Consider the following 23,661-nt stretch of genomic DNA (forward strand, 5'->3'; position numbering starts at 1 on the left):
GAGGTTCTTGCAGTTATCGGAATCAACTTGACCCAAACTAGTCCACTGATTCAGCATGTGCGTCTGAGACAGCTGAACTTTCTGGGACACATCCTACGCATGCCTGAGGATGAACCTGTTAGACTGTACGCCCTCTACGTGCCCTCTCATGGCAGACGCAGGCGAGGCAGACAGCCTACCTCCTACTTCAAGTATGTCCAGCAACTACTGGGAGATGAGCACAATCAGCTAACTGAGAAGCAGATCGCCAACCTTGCTTGCGACAAAGGGCAGTAGAGGGATCTTGCAGTCGCCTGCGCAGCAGCCGACCGATGATGATGATGAATCTTAAGGTCCAAAATTACTTGAAATCTGAGAATCAGCCACATGGAATTGGCGTGGATTATCGGGTGGATATACTGGCTATGTAAATAATAATTATGTGAAAAGCAGTGCAGAAGCTGTTGTCTCACCCCAAAGTATGATTATACCAGCTGGACAATGTAGAATTATAAAAGTTGGTTTTAGACCCAAGGATAAATACCTGCTGTCATACAATACAGAATAATACAGATTGAAGCTCATGTCACAGTTAATAAGTATGCTTTAAGGATGCATTTCTGAGGGTTTTAGATTCAAAGAACACTAAGAGAAAGAGCAGCACAAAGAACTAAGTATATATTACATAAGTTTTTATAACTTTGTATTATGAGTATTGATTAAAAAAGTCAACATTTTTTTCTCCATTTTTACTACCAATTTTACTTTTCATTCTATTTACTAAATAATAATAATACTAGAATTATAATAAAAAATAAAAGCATTTCTAAATAATGACACCTTGATGGTGACTTGGAATGGACTGATTTTTTGGTACAATACAGAAAAACTGATACACAAGCTGGTTTGTAATTTGTGTGTGTGTGTTGGTGTGTTATAAAAAGATAGTTGTATTATTCAGCAGCAGCTATACAATACAGAATGATATATACAGATATTATATGCTTTTATTGTTGTATGCAACCTGTACATGCATAAGAGTAGCCAGTTTTGGCTAAAGGGTATCGAAAAAAGACATTACAGAATACCTTTGTTGATGTGCCATCTTCTTCTAGTACATCCGACCAGTTGGTCCCATCGTTGCTGTAGGATACGGTGATTTTTGTGACATACATGTCACCGCCGCCACCTCCCTGCGTGATGACTCCCGTCAGCTCCTGCGGACTGCCAAAGTCAGCTTCCAAATATGGCGGTTCCTCGTCGTCCATGAGCGTGAACACGTCAGACTCTGCCGTCGTGTCGAACTTCAGCCATTCGTCTGAGTCGGGGATCCAGCCGGTTATTCCTCCGGTGGTGAAGTTCACTCTGCAAAATAGTGCTTAAAAGTTAGCCATCTGGCTATCATTTTCATGAATATATGCAGAGTCTGAGATATATATAGATGTTAGTATTCCAAATGAGCAGTGACTTATAACACAGTCATGATATAATTTTGAAAGGCCTTATATTGAAATGTATCTCAGTGTCCATGATTGTATGTATTGAGAACAAGCTTGAAATGTTTAAGGCCACAATTTATTTCCTTGACATTTTTAAGTTAAAAGCAAAAAATAAGGCAATAAGAAAAAGAGGTCTCTAAATGTTTTCATTTTGATACTCCAGTTACCAAGTATTATGTTTGTGAATCCTAGAACCAACCATTCAAGTCAGTGTCACCCAATATATGCAAAACTAATTGAATCAAGTTCTGATTGTGACTAACCTGCCATTCCCTGGTGGGAAGAGGTCGATGGAGGATGATGCCGACAGCTGGCTGCTAGGAACAGACCCGTCACTCAAGCCCATCGGCTCCAAACAGTACTCTGAAAACAACATTGCGTGGTCATCGGTCATTTTATCAATGGTTTATTTGCTCAACAGTGTTCCAAAGATGGCAGCCCAAGGGCTGAAATGATATCAGGAAATAACAGCCGGTTAACAACGTAGTTAGAACAGTGTAAAACATCATTTTAGCCATTAAAATTAATAATAGAAGAGAGGAAACAAGCTGGTAATAATGCCCACAAGAATTTATCTGAGTGCACCGGGTAACCCCTTCTCTTCTGAGAAAGTGTACAAGTCATGCATGTGCTGGGATCTTAAATGTGCATAAGTGTAATATCTGAGCTCCCAAGGACCTATAAATTGTAGGTACTTTTACTAGCAATCCAAGTTGGGGGTTAGGGAATAACTAGCATCCGAGTTAGGGGTTAGGGATATAAATGCAATCTATGCCTTTCCATTCAAATGTCAGGACTGGTGAATCAATCATCAGTCCTTTCTACTTTGTCAAAGGACAACAAAATTATTCAATCTGGCCTCGTGGTCTTGGTCTCTTTGAAAATTTCCAATATATGATTGTCTTCAAACCATTTCAAGTCCAATACCTTACGTCATAAAAAAACACTCCATCATGAGGGACAAGGCATAATCTAAGTCCAAAAAAATAAATATAACTGATGATATACCTGGAACCGTAGTTGTAGCAGGAGCTGTTGTTGTTGCGGCCGTTGTGGCCGGAGGTGGAGGAGGGGGCGGTGCAACGGATGTACTCGGCGGTAGAGGTGGAGGTGGAGGTGGTGATGTAGGAAAAGGAGTGGTGCCTGCTTCAGTTGTTGTTGACACTCCGGGGGTGATAGGCAATGTGGTGGTACCTGGTGTAGCCGTGGTCGTCACTCCAGGTGTGCCTCCCACTCCAGCTGTCGTGGTTGTTCCTGGTGCAACCGTGGTCGTCACTCCAGGTGTGCCTCCCACTCCAGGGGTAGTGGTGGTACCTGGTGCAGCCGTGGTCGTCACTCCAGGTGTGCCTCCCACTCCAGGGGTAGTGGTGGTACCTGGTGCAGCCGTGGTCGTCACTCCAGGTGTGCCTCCCACTCCAGGGGTAGTGGTGGTACCTGGTGCAGCCGTGGTCGTCACTCCAGGTGTGCCTCCCACTCCAGGGGTAGTGGTGGTACCTGGTGTAGCCGTGGTCGTCACTCCAGGTGTGCCTCCCACTCCAGCTGTCGTGGTTGTTCCTGGTGCAACCGTGGTCGTCACTCCAGGTGTGCCTCCCACTCCAGGGGTAGTGGTGGTACCTGGTGCAGCCGTGGTCGTCACTCCAGGTGTGCCTCCCACTCCAGGGGTAGTGGTGGTACCTGGCGCTGCTGTGGTTGTTACTCCTGGGGTTGTTGTTGTGCCTGGAGCAGTACTTGTTGTCAGACCTGGAGTTGTTGTTGTGCCTGGAGCAGTTGTTGTCAAACTAGGTGTTGTAGTAAGGCGTGTGGTTGTGGTGGGAACTGGTGTGGCTGGACCTGTTGCCGATCAATTTGAACATGTTAGCTACAGGTAGGAACTATGATTTAATACAAAATTAATCTATTACCATCCTATTTTCACATAATAGAACACTTGACAAAGTATTAGATAAATCTTAGCACTAGCTAAAGAAACACATTCTTGACTTCATTAACGACCTGAAATTTCTCCAGTATCTCTTTATTTTCCATTTTGCAAGATTTCTTTGTTTGGCCTCATTTAACATATCTAACAGTTATTGATTCATTTAAAAACATTGAAGCTGAACTATAACAGTTACTGAACTATTTACCTCTGCAGCCAAGCAGCTCTACCCTGAGAACAATGGCCTGGTTGTATTCCTTAACGTTGAGGCGGAAATACTTTGCAGTCACAACGCGGCCAAGCACATTTGTCACCAGAGATGTGTCATCTGTATTTGCATCAAACACCTATACAGACAGAAAAAAAAAACTTTAAGTTAGTGTCACCCATGAGAAAAAAAATGTTTCAATTTTTTACTTATTGGCATTTGCAGAACTGGGTTGCAACTGGGTACAAGGGCTGCAAAGAAAAGTACAGTGGCACACTTACTGCCTCAACATGCTGAGAAAAAAAATCAAGCCAATAGAGGACTCTTAAAACAGAAAATTCTGAGTGCTAAGATGCAAAGTGCATGTATCTAACAAATGGAAGAGAGACTGATCACAACTGCTGGATGTTTTCACAGGCACATTAAAACTTTGTCTAGTAGAAGAAACTTGTAGATGATGAAGAGATTCTTTTCCAGTACCTTAGTGGGTGCAGAAACATCCTCAGATGTTTTGAAGTCAAGCCAGACAGCACCATCGTTGCTGTAGGACAGGGTAAACTTGGTGACGAACATGTCGAAGCTTCCCGCGCCCTGCGTGACAACTCCGGTGACCTCCTGGGGCTGGTCAAACTCCACCTGCAGGTAGGGTGGGCTGTTGGTAAGGTCCAGGTAGTCGGATATTTCTGGACTCCAGCCCTGCATGCCCGGGGTTCCATCTGTGGTGTTCAACCTGGCGGGAGAATACAATGTCAAAAAATCACTTTTCTTTCAAGTTTTTTTCTCCATTTTATAGTAAGAGGATATTCAGTGTTGAAATTACATACCTATCAAATACTGAGTGTTAGGCAAGGAATGCAGTTACATAATATTTTCAAGTCTTTTCAAGCCCTCCTCCACTGAAACATGAGGTACATGTATGTACTGAGTCTACCCTGGCTCCCAGGACACTGGGAATCGAACCCGTGCTGTACCCGGGCAGCCAGCTTACAAATGCAATTTATGTGCTAACTGCTAGGCCAAAAGGTCCAGACCCATGTATCAGACATGTCAATTACTAGTAGTTAGCACCTGAAACCCCTCTGTTACACTTGCAACCTTCCTAATGCATTACATAAGTACACTGTTAGCTACACACTAGGCTATTGCACTAAGGTTGAAGATATTGGCGGGTACATTGTAGTTGAGAATGAAACTTGCCTGCCGTTGTAAGCAGGGTTGGTGGTGAGGAAGGAGGAAGCAGTGATGCTGGCATCTGGGATCTCCCCACTCTGCATGCCCAGTTCATCTGTACAGTACTCTGTAGCACAATGGAACATATTCTTTGGGTTAGCAAAAATGTGTGGTCTTAGTCTGCAAAATCTGCAATTTTTAAACCTACTGTAAGCAAAATTTCTGATGTTGTCAAGTTTATTGAATTTCCTAACTTTCCATTATTAATTAACATTATAGAATTAATAATTCTCACCCATACAATAACAGCATTCCTCATAAGGCTCAGGTACAACTAGAATTGAACCCTGGGAACAAAGAAATAAAGAAAGAATTATTAGTATTCAACACTTTTCTGTGTTTCTAAAAATACTTACCTCAAGTGTGACTAGAATTAGATGTGCATATCCCCATGCATTTTGCATCATTTAGAAGTCATAGTGTACCTCATCCTTGTATGATTAGCAAAAATAATTCATGATTTGAGTTTATTGAGAGGTATAAACATTTTAGTGTTGAAAGACTAGATCTGGCACCTTGCATTGTGTAGTGAATGAAGGAATAAAGGAAAGTCATGAAAGGATACCTCAGGGCAGCCTGTGTTGTGAATGGTGCAGTACTTCCAGCAGTAAACACTCCCGTCCTCGGTACACTCACACACATGGCACGGGCCGTCACTCCACTGTTCACCAACCTATACGGCATAAAAACATCAGATCATAACTAGTGTTCTCACCAGTAGCACATTTGAGTATAAGGGCTCAATGGGAGAAACAGTCAAAAGTTAAAAGTCTGAATAATTTTATTAACATTCGGACAAACTTGCATCATTGTATACACTGTGCAAAAGTTTTCCTTACCTCTTTCTCCTCTCCATTAACAATGCAAGCTTCAAATGTAAAACATCAAGAGACACAATATTTAGAGTTAGACAAACAAATTTTGTAACTGGTAACAACAAATTTTAATTAAGAGCTCTTTTGGCCCAAACTACACATTACATATATGACAAATGAATATGCTCCATACTTTTTTAGGAAACATCATTCTGAGGTAAGGAGTCTTCTGGGCTTTGACATTACTTTAAAGTTGTCTTTAATTTTAGAAAATCTGCACAATGAAATGAATGTAAATCTGCATGATTATAAAACTCACGTATGCAGTCCTCAGTCATGGTAAGCCTCATCCTCCTGTCAGATCCTGTACAGTTGGTACCATTACCCTGAGCTGGGGGAAAACCTGGAGTCCTGGGCAACAACAGAATAAAATTTGTCGAAACAAAATTAGAATTAAGGCCATGCTCTATCTTTCCTTGGTTAAGTTTGTTTAGGGACAAATCCTCAATTACATATATTTGATAGAATCGAATACCAATGACACACAAGAAATTCAAAGCAAACACAAAGCTACATGCATACACACACACACCAAAAACAATACCCTCATATTCAAGGTAAAAGGCAATATTTTTCTATTTAGGTCATAGAGGACACAATACTCTTTGTACCTGTAGGAGTACTGCTGTACCTCTGTACCACACGGTCCCACCACTGGTCCCCAGGACGACCAGTCCGACCACACACAGTCCACTGAAAACAGTACCAAATTGAATGTGCTCATTAAAACAGACTAACTACCTTTAGATGCATTCTTTGCACAGCAGAATTGAAAAACAAAGTAAAAACATCCAATTTGGTTTATTATAATTAATAAAAGGCCACAGATGAATTTGTGGATGTGGAAGAGCATTAAATTCAATGTTACATTAATTTTACAGTTTCAGTTTATAATTCAGATTGTTTATACATGTAATTAGGAAGGCAAATATCTCTGGATAACTTTTGCTAGTAATCCTCTATATTGAGGGCTAAGCAGTAAGGAAGATGAAAACTAGGAGAACATAGCGCAATGACCTTTCACAAAAACTAGATACCAAAGCATCATCCATGATCACCAATAGAAAACTGCTACAATTTTGAATACCAGTCCTGAATGCTACATGTAACTGTAGAATGTTTAATGGGTGAGCATTTAACTTTTTGTATGAAATTTAAATAAAACCCACCATCACATGGGTAGGTGTCCACACATCCACTCAGTGTCCCATTGATGCAGTAGCTGGAGAGGGGAGTAGAATAAAAGAAGACAGTTATACCCTAGATTCAAGCAGCATTAAAGTGAGAAGATCCCTTATTGAACATACAAAATACATGCAATCCTTACCAGTAGGGTCAGCAAATACTATCAATCTCTGGTACACACAGCAACATTAACTCTCAAAACTGAAGTGCATGTATACAAATTGATATTATTTAATCTATTTCTAAATTTACTGCAGACATTTGAGAGTTGACACTTCCCTGAAAAATGCAACCGTTACGGTACAAATTAAGAAACTTGATGTACCATGTTTCACAAGGTCCTACTGTTATGGGTTGTCCATATTCGTAGACGGCCCCGTTGATGAAACAGGGACACTCATTCTGACGCACACAGGTCCCGTTATACTCCACAAAACCATCCTTACAATAGCAGCCTGGATGGGCAGACAAAAACGAGTACAGTCTCAATATTAATATGCAGCTATAATTAACTGTGAAGAAAAGTGTCATTCATTCTCATCCTGTGCAGTGGTCTTTCAAAAACCTCCAGTAATTTAAAAAACAAGAGTCAGTACAACAGCATCTTCTTTCCACCATCAGGACTTCTGCATGTAGCTATAGAACTTTGCAGCTGCTGCAAACCAATGATTAGCCATGAGTGTTACAACTCAGACTATTGTTGATAGAAAAAAAGAACTGCGTGAGTATTAGAAAATTTCAACAGCTGCATGCTGGGGGCCCAAAAGCTATCTGCCACATCAAAACACGACCTATGCAATTATCAAATATCATCACACGATCTAGACCATCCTAAGTTATGATGACTACAGATAACTGCAAGTATAAACAGACAGACACACCAAAATCAAAATACCTTGGTTATCATGGAGGTAACAAACCCACCTGGTTCACAGGGCTGTGGGACGCACTCTGCCACCTGCCCCAACAACCCAGCCACCTCCAGACAGGTGCCAGGACAGGACTTACACTCATCTGCCTCAAGCCACTCCGAGTTCTCCACACACTCAGGAACTGTACATGTGGGGGCAAGATTTTGTAGAAATAAGATTTGAAAAGTTCACAAAAGATATTGTCTTAGTATCTCTACACCAATATGATTCTTAGTCATGTTCGATATCTATGAAATTAAAAAACAGTGAATTACAAAATTATTTTGTACAACATCGTCATGACAATAAGAATCCCTGACCTTGACAATCGGACCTGTTACACATGGCGTACTCCAGGGTGGTCATGGTGGCATTCAGGACATTGATACAATGTGGCGTCCCGTCCCCAATTCTGCAAGGTGTCGAAGTGGTGTAAGGTTAGCATGTGCATTAGGCTTTCAACAAATCCAAGAACAAATGAAATTGGTGTGAGCTAACGCGTGTGAGAAATTTGGAGTATGAGTTAGTGTGAGTGGCTGCACTTATTTGGCAATATTAATTAACATTCAGATAATTTGAAGAAATAAAACAAAGGACGGACCTGTTGCGACACATGCGGACACGGTACGTCATGTCTCCCAGACAACCATTAGTACATTCTGACCAGCGTGACCACGGGCTCCAATACTCCGCTGTGAAAAAAAAAACATTATGATTCTGAACACCGGCCACACAGTATTTTAAAGCTTCCATGGAAATTGCAAGGAATAATTATTCCACTTTCAACATCCTGAAATGGTTTTACTAAAAGAATACTGAATAATCTACGTGTAAGTCCAAATTTGGAAGAAATGCCAAGATATGATCAATTTCACTTAGGCCAACATTAACTACCAAAAATCTAATTCCAGACTTGACAAGCAAACAATTAAATGATTACATGATTACATGAAACAAACCAAAATTTTATCACCATTTCCTCAGCAAAGGTACTATAAAAACTTACGGCATGGCTCAACAAAGCACTCCTGTTGTTCCTCTGCGTCTCCATGGCAGTACTTGAGTGGGTCGTCGATGGGTGGTGGTGGGTCGGTGCAGAGGCGGGTTCGGGTCTGAATGCCACTGTCGCACGTCTCACTGCAGTCTCCCCACGGACCCCACGGTGTCCAACCACCTGTTGGGGAATAAAGTTTAACTTGTTAGAAGGAGATCTGTAGCTGCTTTATGACAAACAGTCAACTAATAAAGTAAACAATATTGTTCCAAGTCAACATCCACATGATATTTGGCCATAAGTAACAAGCTGTAAAAATTTACAGCGAGTTGTTATCTTCAAGTAGGTTACAAACTGTACAGCTTATACCAAACTTAGTTTTTCCATTTTGACACAAATAATGCAGTCTTGAAAATCATGTACGTGACCAGGCCCTAAGCAGATTCCTCAGATGATAATGTAAGGATTATAATTTAATAATTCAACATACCACAGTCATCCTCATCCTCCCCTCCTGGACACTGCATTGTCCCGTCACAGACCTGCTCAAAGTTGGCACAGCTGCCATCAGGACACACGTACTCTGTACAGGGGCCTGGGGAAGTACAAACAGAAATGTTAGCTGATGACAAATGACATAGCTAAAATTCTGACTCAGATATTTCAAACGAACCAAAAGCCATCACTACATACCTGTGCTAGCTTGTGCATTAGGACCTGATGTTAAACTTTTCAATCATCAAACTATACACTGATATTGAACTATCTATAAATATGACTTAAACACACACCAGTTGTGGTGAACATTGTTGTAGTTGGAGGCTGTGTTGTTGTTGGTGCTGTTGTTGTTACCTGCGTGCCGGCTGTTGTTGTAATGGCTGTGGTTGTTGTAGGTCTTGTAGTGCTTGCTGTGATGTTGCAGTGGAAAAAAGATGTGTGAGAATTTAAAGTACTAGATCTAATTACACTTTTCATAACTTTAAAAATATTAAGTTATGGTGTTTCTTAAGACTTAACACAATATTTATAATTATGAGTGGGCAAGTCTTGAAATTTTGAAATAAATTAAGAAAGTTCATATCTTTCATGTCATCATTTAAAACCAAGTAAGATATGCTAAACCCGAATTTTTTAGTTGACTTATCAATGAAAGCTATTCTAAAAGAAGACAAAAAAGGCAAACTATAAATAAACTAAGAATAAACTAGAAATATTAGACTTAATGTATTATCATCCCTACGTACCACACATGGTCTCATCCTCTCCATTTGCACAGTCATTTTTCCCGTCACACAGCTTGGTGAAGTTGATGCACTTTCCAGTATCACAGCGGAACTGGGTACAGGTCTCATCTGAAAAGGGCAGTCACAAACGAAAGCTTCAATTCTGTTTTAATGTCAGTTAAAATTCAAACTTTGTCCTGTCAACATACCAGAACTGACCAAGCTTACAACAAGATCAATAACAGTGGACACAGTTTACAATCGTGTGGAAAAAGAATATCAGACAGATAGAAAAGTACCTTACTGCAAACTTCATCGAACTCGTCTGAGCCATCCAGACAGTTGGGCAGGCCGTCACAGACATAGGTCAAGTTCAGACACCGCAGGCCGTCGTAGCAGGGGAACTCCTGTATAGCACAGGTTACCTGGCCTGGAGGAGAAATAACATCCTGGACTCAAGAAATTGAGCTTATGATATAAGATATGTACTCCTGAAATTGATAGGAAAACAAAATTCAAATCTAAAAATAAGAATGATTGATTTGAAATGTTTAATTTATCCTAGTAACATATTTCAAGTTTCCAAAGGATAACAATCATTAAACTTAGTTTGTGAGGGCTTCCACAAAAAAAGGACATAAATCTATGAAACTTTTTTCAGCTTCTTAACGAAGTATAATTATAACAGATAACCTCCTTGGTGGTGAAAGTCATGCTGCTTTAAGATAGGATCTTACAGTTTACTTCATCTGAGCCATCAGCACAGTCGTCCTCTCCATCACAGGTGTTGTTAGGATGGATACAGCCTGGCACAGTCGCACAGGGGAACCCAGTACACACTGCAAACAAGATATCAGACACTTCAGACTTCTGGTACATGGTATGCATTTTGAATTAGTGTGTTTGTTTTTTGCAATACACAACAAATGAGAAGTAACTTAGCAAGATCACCCTACCTGGTGTTGTTGTGAGGAATGGGGTCGTTGTTGGAGGAGGCTGTGTCGTTGTCACTGCAAAGGTAAATCAGCTAAATTAGATGTCAAATTTATCAACATCTTCCTTTAACAATGATGAAGGAATTAAACTATCTCTGAAATTGACTTTGACTTTATTTATAGTGTCTTTGTCCTTGGTGCTGAATGGCTGGTACCTCAGCCTCCAACAGTTTGTTAGACTGACTACATGTTATCAGCAGTCAAATTATTATCTACTCAATCAAGTAAGCAAGATGTTGAATTAGCCCTGTCCTTGGTGCTGAACAATGCATACAATGCCAACAATGCTTTAGAAGCAAAAAGTACACAATAAAATAAAAGCTTGCCAAGCTTGTGGAGGTTAATGTGAGCTACAATCTCTGTTTCCATAATACATATCACAAAAAGTAATTCACCAATTCAAGCTACAATGGAATGTAATTGGTATCATGTAGCAGTTTTGTTCAGTTAACTAACAGTAACTGAAATATGACAGGTATCCTACAGCAGTTCTGCTCGTCAGTTCCATTCTCGCAGTCGTTGACCCCATCACACAGCTTGTGGGGGTCGATGCAGGTCCCATTGGGACATAGGAACTGGTCCTGGTAGCAAACCTCCTTGCCTGCAATGTCAAAAAAATCAGTAAAATCAGAGATTTCAGACTTTCAAGAAGTGTTTTGTTTGGGTTTTCATCAAAATATTCGACCTGTAGAGAACACTGTGATGTAAAAAGTATAATTACAGTTACTTTAACAGTCAAAATGAATTCTAACTTGCACAATCTTTTTCACACTGACTCCATAATCTTCAACCAAGACATATATACTGGTAAAACCACCTCCCACTCTCTAGCTTTGCTGTTCTGGAACCCAAACATACAATACCCTTCCCCAATCAGAACTGCCCCAAACAATACTGCTGTCCAAGAAACAAAAACAAATAGATAATTGAATAAAAATAGATCTTACATATTTCATCCAGCTCATCGCTCCCATCCGGACAGTCGGGAATCTCGTCACACAGAACATCACCACAGATTTCAGTCCCGTCATCGCACACATAGAACTCTGTACAGGGAGTGGCTGGAGGGAAGACAGACAACAAGTTTTATGTTGTATACTGTAATTCACTTTATCTTCACAGTAGGAAAATTTAATGGTCTGAGGAAAATGTACATTTTCACAAATTGAAGTTTATGTTCATGGTCGCAGAAGAGTGAAAGGGGGGGTGAAAGACAGATGATTTAATAATGGTAATGATAAGTTCAGAGAAGTGAAAACAGTTCGCATTAAAGCACCATGATAAAAAAATTAGGAATCAAGGTATTCAAAGATAAAAGGTAAAGGCAGTCCCACAACTTTCTGAGGCTGTAAGAGCAGTTGGTTGGTGAACCAGATAAGCTGTACTAGGGCACAGAATCTAGACAACTTACTGGTTGGAACCTGAGTCGTTGTTGGAGGTGCAGTCGTTGTTGGCGGTACTGTGGTGGTCAAACAGTTGACTTCATCCTCCCCACGAGTACAGTCTTCTGTTCCGTCACACAGCTGAAAAACAGACAATCAACTTGAAAAATGCTGGAATGGCTGAACTAATTGAACCTATTTCACTACCTGTTGCCTCAGCATCTTCTAAATGCGTATAATAATTAAAAAAGAAATCACAGAAACGAAAACAAAGTCTTGCCTAAAAGACAAGTAATTTGGACTAGAATGTCTGACTTACCTGTGTGGCATTGATGCACTCATTGTTCAAACACTGGAAGTGTCCAGGGGGGCAAACTGTAAGGGAAAAATATTCAAATGTCTTTAAAACAACCAAATGGCCCACTGATTTCTAAAATTGAATCACACACATCAAACACCAGGACCTACTGAGTTAAACACAATAATATCATAAAATGCAACAATATGTCTTGTTAATTATCAACAAAATAGCAGGTGCAAGCAAAAGAAGATCTGAAATACTGGTATCAGACCATGCAGTGTCCCAGCAGTGGAATTCAACCAACCGACAGATGAACCAACTCACAACCAAAAAACAAACAAACACTTACTGCAGCCGACTTCATCAGACATGTCCCCACAGTCGTCGTGCCCATCACAGCGGTGGGTCAGTGGGAGACACTCTCCGTCCTGACAGTAGAACTCAAACGGTGTGGCACATGTGCTCTCTGGAATAACATGCATCTTTAATCTTTAAACTCTCTGAAAAAAGTTATTCTGCTACCCTAATAAAAAATATATAATACATACAGAACTTGGCAAGTTTCTGACTTGTGTACATGTACATGTATGCCACAAGCTCTCTAAGCACAGGTCAGTAATCGTCAGCCTTTGAAATACAAAGTGCAGCCTTTTTTTGTCTACCATTTTTATTTTCTGGTCTTCCTGACCTTCTGTAGTGTTGTGTTTCATTTATCGCCCTGTGTAATTGAACTAGAATCTTGGAAGATTAGCCATTTCAGAGCTTGATGCCCTTGAAACAATGATTCAGAAGTAATTCTGATACCTGAAGCAGGATATCTGACACTTACCACACCCTGTCTCATCAGAGTGGTCATCAAACCCACAGTCATAGTCTCCGTCACACAGAAACTGGATGGGGATGCAGCGGCCGTCAGCACAGGTGAACTCATTATCCTCACATACTGGGGGACCTGGGGATAAAATCAATCAATCTATCAATCTCAACTCATCCACGAACTGAGGCAAATGACTTTTTAAAGACAATTCAAAGTTTCAAACTCTACTACTGAATGAATTACGGAGATTACTTCAGGATGTTTTGAGTTTTAAGTGACCTACGTCACCCTTCTCCAGCGTCACTAAAAAAACAAGGCAAAGGAGATTCTTCTGGCACATAACAAAAGATTACGGCTTTATAGTAGAAAAAGATTTTTTTCCAGGCCTTTTTCTATGTGGATGGTTCTTCGATCCTCTTTCAATTCTGTACTAAATTTTAAAGGTCCTTACCACAGTCCTTCTCATCGGAGGAGTCTCCACAGTCCAAGATGCCGTCACAATGGTACTCGATGGCGATGCACTGTCCACTGTCACACTGGTAGTCATCAGGGCCACAGGTACGAACTACAGACAGATGTAGGGAGTTTAAGTGTCAGGGCTACAGTTAAAGCAGCTACATTGTAGACTGAAGCATTTCACACTAACTGATGGTTTCCTATCTTTCTCTGAGGGAATAGGGATTTACAAATTGCCAAAAGTATAATATAATCATGTCTATTTATCCCATTATAAATCAGGGCCACAGTCTGAAGAACTCAGAGACATTCCTGAATTATGATAGAAATGATGACAATGACACTACATGTACATGTATATAGCTACAATGTATAAGCAGAATGTAATTTGGATGATGCCCTTCTTTGGAAAAGCTGCAGTGGACCATGCCTTAGCAGCTCGAGGTTGAGAGAGTCAGAAATTGATCAAGAAAGACATACCACAATCCACCTCATCACTGTCGTCTCCACAGTCGTTCTCATTGTCACAGACCCAGCCAATGGGAATGCAGCGCGCGTTCTCACACTGGAACTGGTTCTCAGCACACGTCACCTCTACAAGCACAACAAGGAAGCAGACATTTTACGCTAAGTCTTGTGGAAAGGAGATATCATGGTATTTGTCAATGAATTATATCATAGAGTGGATTATTACTCATAGCAGTGCACAACGTACATGTAACTTACTTGACTACCACACAATCCCCTGTAACTCTGGAACCCAAACAGTCAAACCCCCCTAAAGCAGTACTACCCAAAACAATACTTCTGTCCCTGAAGTACTTAAGGGGAAACTCATGTTTTTCTTACTGCTATGGCAATAAATTGAAAGTCTGTCTTAGTTTGTATCTTTTAATGTTATATTAAAATCAATGATACTACAATGTAGCTTGTGTGATTTAACTAGGATATAGACAACTACATGTATACCTGGGCAAGCCTCTCCCCAGCATTCAAACCGTGCATCAATACAAGTGCTGTAAGACAGATGTATGATGTTAGCAGAACAAAAGCACAATACAGTTATATTTATAATAGAGTGGAAAAAAGGAAATCTAGTCCATTATGGCTAACCTTAAAGTTGTGCCAGGTTTAAAAATATGATTGTCAAGAATAAACTAACCAGTTGAGACAGTCATGTTGTATGATGGTGTTTGCTGGGTAAGGTACGCCATTCAGGTAACATGGGCACTCCACGGCCTCAATACAGTACTCGCCTGGAAGAGACCCCAAAATGTTAGAATCAGATGAACAACAATGTAGTTATAAAGACGTCAAAAGACAGTGTACTGGCACTCTCATAAGGATCTGGAGTGACTTCTGTCAGTTGTATCAAGAACCATGCATATGCTTTTACAACAAGATTGGCTTGATCCTAACTCAGGCATAGGAGTAGTAAGATTAGAAAGTTCAAAGGTTTACAGATTATTAGGAAAAGTGTAACTCTGCAAAAAAGGAAAAAAATATTTCTAAACCATAATATACTGAGAGTCAAAAAGTTCTGACCGTTTGCGAGGTATCCCTCTGGACAGAAGCATCCCTCGGAGCACTCTCCCTCCACACAGTACCAGTCAGGCTCATCCCCGATGTTCTGACAGTCGTCCTGGCAGATCGCACCACACGCCTCATAGATGTACCCATTGTCACACTGCATGGCTGTAAGTGTAGGGAATAATATGCATCTATATGCTTCTGATTTCGTTTTCCTTTTAAATCACGTCTACATTATACATCCTGATATTATAGCATCCAAGCTCTGGTCAAGCAATTTAAGGTAATAGTCCATATAACAGGGGTTTTTCTAAACAGGGGCATAGAGGAGCTGCTCCCTCATGTAACCAGCCAGCTCCCTCATATCAATGCTCAGGTTGAACCCTAGGTGGCTACTTACACACCATTTAGTCTTTCTCAAAATGATCTTTTTTCCAGTAAAGATGTAAAAACAATACAACAATGCATTCTAGCACTACAAACATAAGAAAATCCCTCCTCGGTCTCTTCACTCCCTCGCCATGCTTGTGATCTGCTCCCTCATGCTAAATTTTTCTAGAAAAACCCCTGATATAAGAAAGTTTGCAATATTAGCTTATTGGTGAGCTTGTCTCCTATGATTGTTTTTGCCAAAAATGTTTTTGTTGATTTGAAACATATGTCAGCATTGCATAACCTGAAGTTCCAGGATGTATCTATCATGGTTCTGCATACGGGAAAATGATACTGATATCGCTTTACAAACATGCTCCGCGCAAGTCACACAAACGAAATTCTGTAAAAAGGCAGCTAGTTATGGATTCATTGCAGCCTAATCTATTGGTAAATAGCACTCCCTTATGGACTTTAGGACTCCTTTAAGTTACAAGAAGTCTTTAACGCTGGCATCACAGAACAAGTACTTACGACAGAGTTCCTGGGACCTCCAGCGGATGTAGATGCCAACTTCATTGCAGGCTTCGGCATAAGTAGCAATGGCAGTACACAAACACTCGCAGTCACCACCTGAGTCACATCTGTACAGGAAAAAACATGATATCATCAGCCACAATGATATGTATGTGCAAGTCTAACAAGAAATTGGATATTTCAGACTTCTGGCAAGTGTTTTTGGTTTTTGTGAATGTATAATATAATCTATATAGAAATTATAAAATACTCAACTAATACATGATTTATGTTTCATACCATGATGGCACTGTACACATGCATATGGCAGCCTCATACAACATCCTATTATCCACAGCATACTGGGTCAAAACCCTGAAACCCTATCTTTGCCAACTCATTTACAATAATAATAGTTGCAAATAAAAATACTCCTTACTCAGAACTGGATATATTAACCACCTGTTATGCAGCTTGAAATACTTCCATTCCATCCATGATAAACAATGCTATTCATCTACACTGCCAAACTTACCCACAAGCATCAAAGATACACCACTCCAGATACTGCTCATAGGCCACCACATTGTGACAGGCTGAGAACATGTCTCCAGCAATGACAGCACACCTCTTCCTGGCCCAGGTCTCTCTGTTCTCGTTGGCCTGGCAACAAAAATTGTAAATGCCAAAGTTTAAAACTCTGCTTTCTGCAAAGACACAACACTAATGTCCCCATCAAAAAGGAAAATATATAAAACATAAATCATTATTCCATCCTCTTCTCCTCGGTACATTAAACTTTATACTAAGTAAAAACTAAAAGGCTCCTAGATCTATACGGGATTTTGAGAACACTCTTACTTAAAAGCACTGTATGAGGGTTTTGAGCACTACATGGGGGTTTTGAAAACACCTAATATTGAAGAGCACTACAGGAGGGCTTTGGGAATACTTGTTACTGAAAAGCACTGTCTGGGGGTTTCATGGAGGTAGGGTAAAGTCTGTTCATTGTGAGTTCCATGTTACCTGACAGGGGTGGATGATTTCATCGTGATCAATGGTGGCACAGGACTCGTCGATACGCCAACTGTTGCCGAACAGGTCCGAGCGTGTTTCGATGTTGCCCTGGCGTGTGGTGAAGTCGTTCTCCACATCTCCGTCAAAGTTTCCACACAGACCGACGACGTTCTGTTCGTGCTGTGGGTCCAGGTTGATGTAGACTCTTGTTGCTAAAAACAACAAAATAGAGGAGAATTCAGACTTCTGGGAATTCCTGGTGACCTCATACCACATCCTACCACCCAGGGCATACCAAGTCACAACCCTGTCAATCAACTGATACCTAATCTTTGTCCACTCACTTCAAATAATATCTTTTCTCTTCCTTCAATTTTACTTTCGGTTCACAAACTAAAGCTTGCAAGTTAGGATATGGACTGTTGCTATATTACCAAACAGTTACTATTATTACCATGGCCAATTGCTACCATTGCTATGGCTACCATTGCTATGACTACCGTTGCTATGGCTACTGTTACTATGACGACTCACCTCCATCCCACTTGACCTGCAGGCCAATCTGTGCGCTGACGATGAGGAACAGGCCCGCCTGGTGGATGACGATGCCCTCAGCCTCGAAGTTGGCCGGGATCGCCACGGGCTGATCATTCACAGTTACATCCTTCCCTCTCAGGAGGTGGATCACAATCCCACCGATGTTGATCGTCACCGACTTGGTGCAGGTCACTCCGCTAGGGGTAGGGGGCATCGGTTAATGGCTTATTTGAAAGATAAGTGTCTGATTATTGGTGGCTTTGCACCCTTATATGGTATGTCCCTGAATATTAACGTTTACAATATATGCAACTGTATAACAGGTCATTCCACTGTAGGGGACACTGTAAAATGCATTTACCTTTTCTGTGATTTGATTTTGTGGTAGGAGGGAAAAGGAGGTTTTCAGTGTTTGAAACTTGCAGTTGAAATCTGTAGCAGTCAGCAGAGGTTATTGTGAAAATAAAACCAGCATCAAAGTTTCTGCATTTACTATCTACTAGTTGTTTAGAACCTTGTATCACAAAAATTGGCATTGCTCTTTACAGATTAAACTTGTTTTCAAAAGGTCCCACATTAGGTGCTTTCACAAGTTGAACTTGAATGTAAAGGTACAATATATGCTGTATGGAAGCTTTCTGTTAAATTTGTGTTCAAACTTGCAGATTTTGTAGCCTTACCTGGTGCCACAAGCAACGTTTTCAGATGTGATAGTGAAGAGGTTGTCGTTGTGCTTGGAGAGGATGTAGTTACACTGGCCCATGAAGGAGAAGAACTTCCCGTCAAAGGTGATGTAGTGAGGGTCGCCTGAGGCCAGGCAAGTTCCGTCACACTTCTCCCGTGTACAGTCCCAGTGCTTACCCTTACAGATGCTGCAGAAAGGAACATAATGCATGTTTAACATGTATATTTCTTCATGATTGTGTAAACCAAAAAGAATGCATCATTTTGTACTCTACTGCAATACAACAAATAGCAGTTTAGTCCTTAACTTAAAAGATGATGAAGATGAGTACTGTGTCTAGCCTGAGTCTACATCATGCATATACCAAACCTTCCATTGATCAGGCCCCTAGCTAGGTTAATGGCTTGATGGCAAAGACATCTAAGTCATGAGAACTGGGAACATCTTAATCCTGTTTATTGTGTGCTAACATGGAGCAATTATTGTAAGATTGACAAACTGACCAAGTATTACAGTCACGTCTGATCTCCTCTCCCCTCTGGTACTTCTGACCTCCGTGAGTGCAGGGGCAGTTTTCTGGGCTGACACACTGGTCACCCTATCAATAAACAAACAAACAAACAAACAAACAAACAAACAAACAAACATTAACCTGGCAACGACACAAAGAAGCGAATGTTACAGATCCTAAACTAGAGCTTATAGCCTTGCAGTCCCCCACTAGCTGCCCTTTTGTGAGAAGAACAAACATTTTATAGGCCTGGTCTAATTGTCCTGGCAACAACAACAAAAATTGCCTGGTAACCCTGACAAGTTACAGGTCTTGTACTTTTGCTTTCATTTGCTGATGACAGGGTGGTCTAGGTTATTGCAGGTCAGTGGACACATGGCACATACTACTTTAATTGTACACAACAAATAAACACACAAACAAACAAACGTACCTCCAGCACCATGCCAGTTTCACAGGCGCACCCCGGGTACTGCTGCACCTCGTGACAGATGACAGGGTGGTCCAGGTTGTCGCAGGTCAGTGGACACTGTGACACAAACTGTTTGTACACCATGTTTCCTGGACACACTGTCAAATCCTCACAGTCTGTGGTGGTGCAGTTCCACACAGCCATCTCACAAACACTGCAGAACAAACAAGGAATAGGATGTTTCAGAAGTGTTGCAGATAATTGAAAGTATTTGAAATGAGTATTATGATAATGGGGGGGATACTAGATAGAAAGGATTATTACTCATAGTATATCATATATAGTATATCGTGGCGTCGTGTGGTGTAGTGGTACATCACTGGACTATGAAAGGGGGAGACCCGGGTTCGATTCCGGGTCGTACCCGAACAAGTCCGAACATGCGCCGCGACGTTGTACCCTTGGGAAAGGTACTTTACACAATTTTCCTCACTTCACTCAGGTGAAAATGAGTACCTAGCTTCGGTTAGGGGCGTCTTATCGGATGGGACGTTAAAATGGAGGTCCCGTGTTTGAGAAGAGACACATCTCAAGCACGTTAAAGAACCCACGTGAGCGGAAGTGGAACAAACCATTATGGTCTAAAAAGGGGTAGGGAATTTTCCCGACCAGCCTCGTAACCCCTGCTTGTCCTATTGGGTCAGTTAGTCCACTACTTGTGAGGATGTTTCTGACTCAGGGAGAAGAGTTGCTGTTACAGTTACAGGCTTAGCTCTATGCCTAGAAGTGGCCAATGGCCTTGCATTGAGCGACACCATTAAAAAAAAAAAATCAGTTGTATCACATGTTTACTCCCATATTACACAGTACACATACATGTACCTGGCAAGCCCATACCACATCTTTCCACCCAGGGCAAACAGGGTTAAAACCCTGTCAATCAACAGTTATGGAATCCCAATCTTTTTCCATTCAAATCTAATTCCTGCTCCTCAGGATTTTTAAATTGCAACGAAAATGTCATCCATGCAAAAAATAAACAGCTCTTGCACATAAAAGTGCTAAGGATGTTGAAGTGATTTTTACCATTGGTTGCAGCCCTGCTTGAGGGTTGCCCCTGGTTCGTAGAACAGGTCTCCATTCATACACTTGCACATGTCTGGCTGGACACATGTACCTGTGTCATCCAACACCAAACCTGGGAAATAGATAAATAAACATACAAATGAACAAACAGGTCTTAACTTACATACTAGCAAATATATGTTCAGTTTGATACACTTTGAAACAATACCTCATCCCCAGTAGGATTCGGTCTTTATGAGTAACAGAATTCAAATACAGAAATGTTCAGACTCTGATTACATTTTAGCACAAATAGTGGTCCTGTCCTTGGTGCTGAACACTACAATACAACACTACTGGTGGCTCCTTTCTTGGTAGCCCAGTTGCTAACAGAATTATATCATGTAAGAGACAGGAGGGTTACCTGTAGGGCAGTTACAGCCTGCGATACAGGGGATCTCAATGCCCATGGTGTTACAGTCATCAGCATAGCGCAGGTCACTACAGGTGCTGCCACATGGACTCATACACTCACTGTACACCTGGCCACCAGAACAGGACGGGGCTGGACAGAAATAAAACAAATAAACAACAGGATCGATGCTACAAGTGCTATAAACTGTAAAACATTCGCTCATAGTACACAAGAGAAAGTAGATGAGAATGGAGCTACAATGTTAACAGGCCTAGGGCTAATGATTTGAAACATTTTGCATATACCTAGAATCAGAAGTCTATTATACAGTTAAATCATAATCAAGCACAACAGTAATATGACAAAGTAACAAATTTAGTAAGTCACAAAACTTTTACATAATGCTGGAATTCCATCTTGTTGTGCTCTAGTCAACTTCTAAATGTCCACTACAATTGTTGGTGGGGTTGCATACTTGCAGAAGCAGACTAGATCGTGAAATATTGTAAAATCAATCAGATTAGCAGATTATTTCTAATAAGCTAAAGTTGTATATTATAATAACACAGCACTATCATAAATCATCTAACTTGACTAAATCTACAAATCATTATTATCTAATGTCGTTACTGTGCAGAGAATCTTGAGACTAAACTTACCGCAAATGTCGGAGATGTCTTCATGCTCTCTCCAGTTGATGAACAGGTCTGTTCCAAATGACTTGGCACACTCGGCGGCGTAGGCAGCGATGGCGGAACACAGGCACTTGTTGGGGTCCTCACAGCCACAGACGTCATATTCACACATCTTGTAGTAAATGTCAACATCAACCTGGAAAATACATGTACAGAGATGTAAAACAGTGTAATTTTTACCAAATTCTACTACCTACAACCCTTTGGGAAGGCCTGGTGGAGACTAAATCTTTGAGCAAAACGTCAATGACATCGCAATTAAACTCAGCAGAGGTATACAAGCTTCCTAGCACCTCTGACTAACCGCTGATGTCACAAATGTTTGTAACTAGAAGGTCAAATACCCTTATGTCAAATTATTTAACCTGTAGAGATGGCTGAAATGTGATGTTATTTTTCTTTGTTACGGCATGGTCACAATCATCGTAGGTCATCATACAATTTTGCTGCCACACAATTTTCAAGCAAATTGTGACAGAACCAACTGCCGACAATGATCTAAGACTGTCACAGCATTTTTTGTGACAAGATTTTGCAGGACAGAGGACAACTTGCCCAAGAATCTCCTCAGATTGTGATTGTATGACATAAATGACCAGGCCTTTACATAATAGAATACAATCCACCAACTGATGACAAAGTGGATATGCTGCCTCTGCATTAATGTAGTCCCCAGACCACACTAACAGTTGTATGTATGACAAACCAAAGATAATGACTATAATCTATCTAATCAACGGTGCAAGGAATCTATTACACAGTATGCAAAAACAATCTTTAATCTGTCTGCTGGCACATGATTGAAGGTGTAACAGGCATGTTTTTCTTAATACAAATTTAGAAACAAACAAGAATCGTTACCTCAGCATGACAGCTACTGAAGATCTTGTTGTTGAGGAAGCTGCACTTCTCGGAGGCGTACATGAAGTTTTGTGAGTAGGTCACACAGGGGTTGAAGTTCTCCTGTGACTGGTCCACATCTGAACACTCAAACCTCATCTGAAGGGAGAGATATTATATCTTAGGTTGTAGCAGAATGTTTCATTGGTTTGGGGGGTTACTGGTTCAAATCTCATTTCTTCTATTGCACTACAGGAAAGTAATTTCTTTATGTTACATTCGAATTTTGTCTGTAAGGAGGCAAATGTATATTATTTTTTCAAACACAGCAACCACATGGTGCGTTTCTTAAAGAAAGTGTAATATTCTACTACCACCTTTCACTTCTGCTACCTACCTTAAACTTGTTGGCAAATGCCGTCAGGGATGTTTCGATGTCCCCTTCTCTTGTGGAATACTCGTCTTCTTGGTTCCAGTTAAATGTGCCGCACAGTCCACGAACCTGGGAGGAAAGTGGAAACAAACAAGATTTATTACCATTCATCTCATTTCATTTTAATTTTATATCATTGCATTTTAAATGTTAATAAGCTAAGGAAGCTGTAGAAGAGTTAGATATAAGGACGTACCTTGTTGGAGTAGACTGGGTCCAGCGTGATGTAGGCACGCAGGGCGTTATCCCAGAGGATGGTCACACCAAAGCCCTGCACCATGGTGAACATGGAGGACGCACGCTTCACGTACAGGTCCTGACTCCTGCAAGGGATCAAACCAGCATCGTGTTAGGCCCCTGTCCTTGGTGCTGAAAACTTTCTACACATGCAAACAAACCTGTCCTTGGTGCTGAAAACTTTCTGCACATGCAAACAGACCAGTCTTTGGTGCTGAAAACTTTCCTCACGTGCAAACAGACCTGTCCTTGGTGCTGAAAACTTTCCTCACATGCAAACAGACCTGTCCCTGGAGCTGAAAACTATTCACATACGTGCACACATACACACACAGACAGAGAAACCTGTCCTTGGGGCTGAACACTATACGCACAGACAGACCTGTCCTTGGTGCTGAACACAAGCATACTCAAACAAATTTG

At 40.9% G+C, this 23,661-nt stretch overlaps 1 protein-coding gene across 1 annotated transcript; it reads right to left on the reverse strand.

Moving 5' to 3' along the window:
* Positions 1 to 93: 93 nt before the first annotated feature.
* Positions 94 to 23,646, reverse strand: LOC109474088 (SCO-spondin-like). The gene is made up of 46 exons (XM_019774301.1): positions 23,621 to 23,646; positions 23,198 to 23,324; positions 22,966 to 23,070; positions 22,590 to 22,727; positions 21,693 to 21,864; positions 21,043 to 21,183; positions 20,640 to 20,751; positions 19,575 to 19,767; positions 19,134 to 19,228; positions 18,626 to 18,817; positions 17,943 to 18,142; positions 17,418 to 17,620; positions 16,927 to 17,054; positions 16,410 to 16,519; positions 15,519 to 15,668; positions 15,136 to 15,229; positions 14,943 to 14,989; positions 14,454 to 14,567; positions 13,530 to 13,652; positions 13,050 to 13,166; positions 11,502 to 11,618; positions 10,974 to 11,032; positions 10,760 to 10,889; positions 10,327 to 10,452; positions 10,044 to 10,151; positions 9,591 to 9,707; positions 9,290 to 9,394; positions 8,812 to 8,979; positions 8,407 to 8,497; positions 8,126 to 8,217; positions 7,819 to 7,947; positions 7,220 to 7,349; positions 6,879 to 6,931; positions 6,321 to 6,402; positions 5,969 to 6,060; positions 5,674 to 5,702; positions 5,400 to 5,507; positions 5,070 to 5,121; positions 4,802 to 4,901; positions 4,085 to 4,334; positions 3,605 to 3,743; positions 2,868 to 3,308; positions 2,487 to 2,732; positions 1,742 to 1,841; positions 1,068 to 1,344; positions 94 to 204 (listed from the first exon to the last, which is right to left on the reverse strand). Exons 1-46 carry the CDS (start codon positions 23,644 to 23,646, stop codon positions 94 to 96), a joined length of 6,039 nt encoding a protein of 2,012 aa, XP_019629860.1.
* Between the last annotated feature and the right edge of the window lie 15 nt (positions 23,647 to 23,661).

Source organism: Branchiostoma belcheri, unplaced genomic scaffold, assembly GCF_001625305.1.
Source record: "Branchiostoma belcheri isolate BF01 breed outbred unplaced genomic scaffold, Haploidv18h27 scaffold30, whole genome shotgun sequence".
Lineage (NCBI taxonomy): Eukaryota > Metazoa > Chordata > Leptocardii > Amphioxiformes > Branchiostomatidae > Branchiostoma > Branchiostoma belcheri.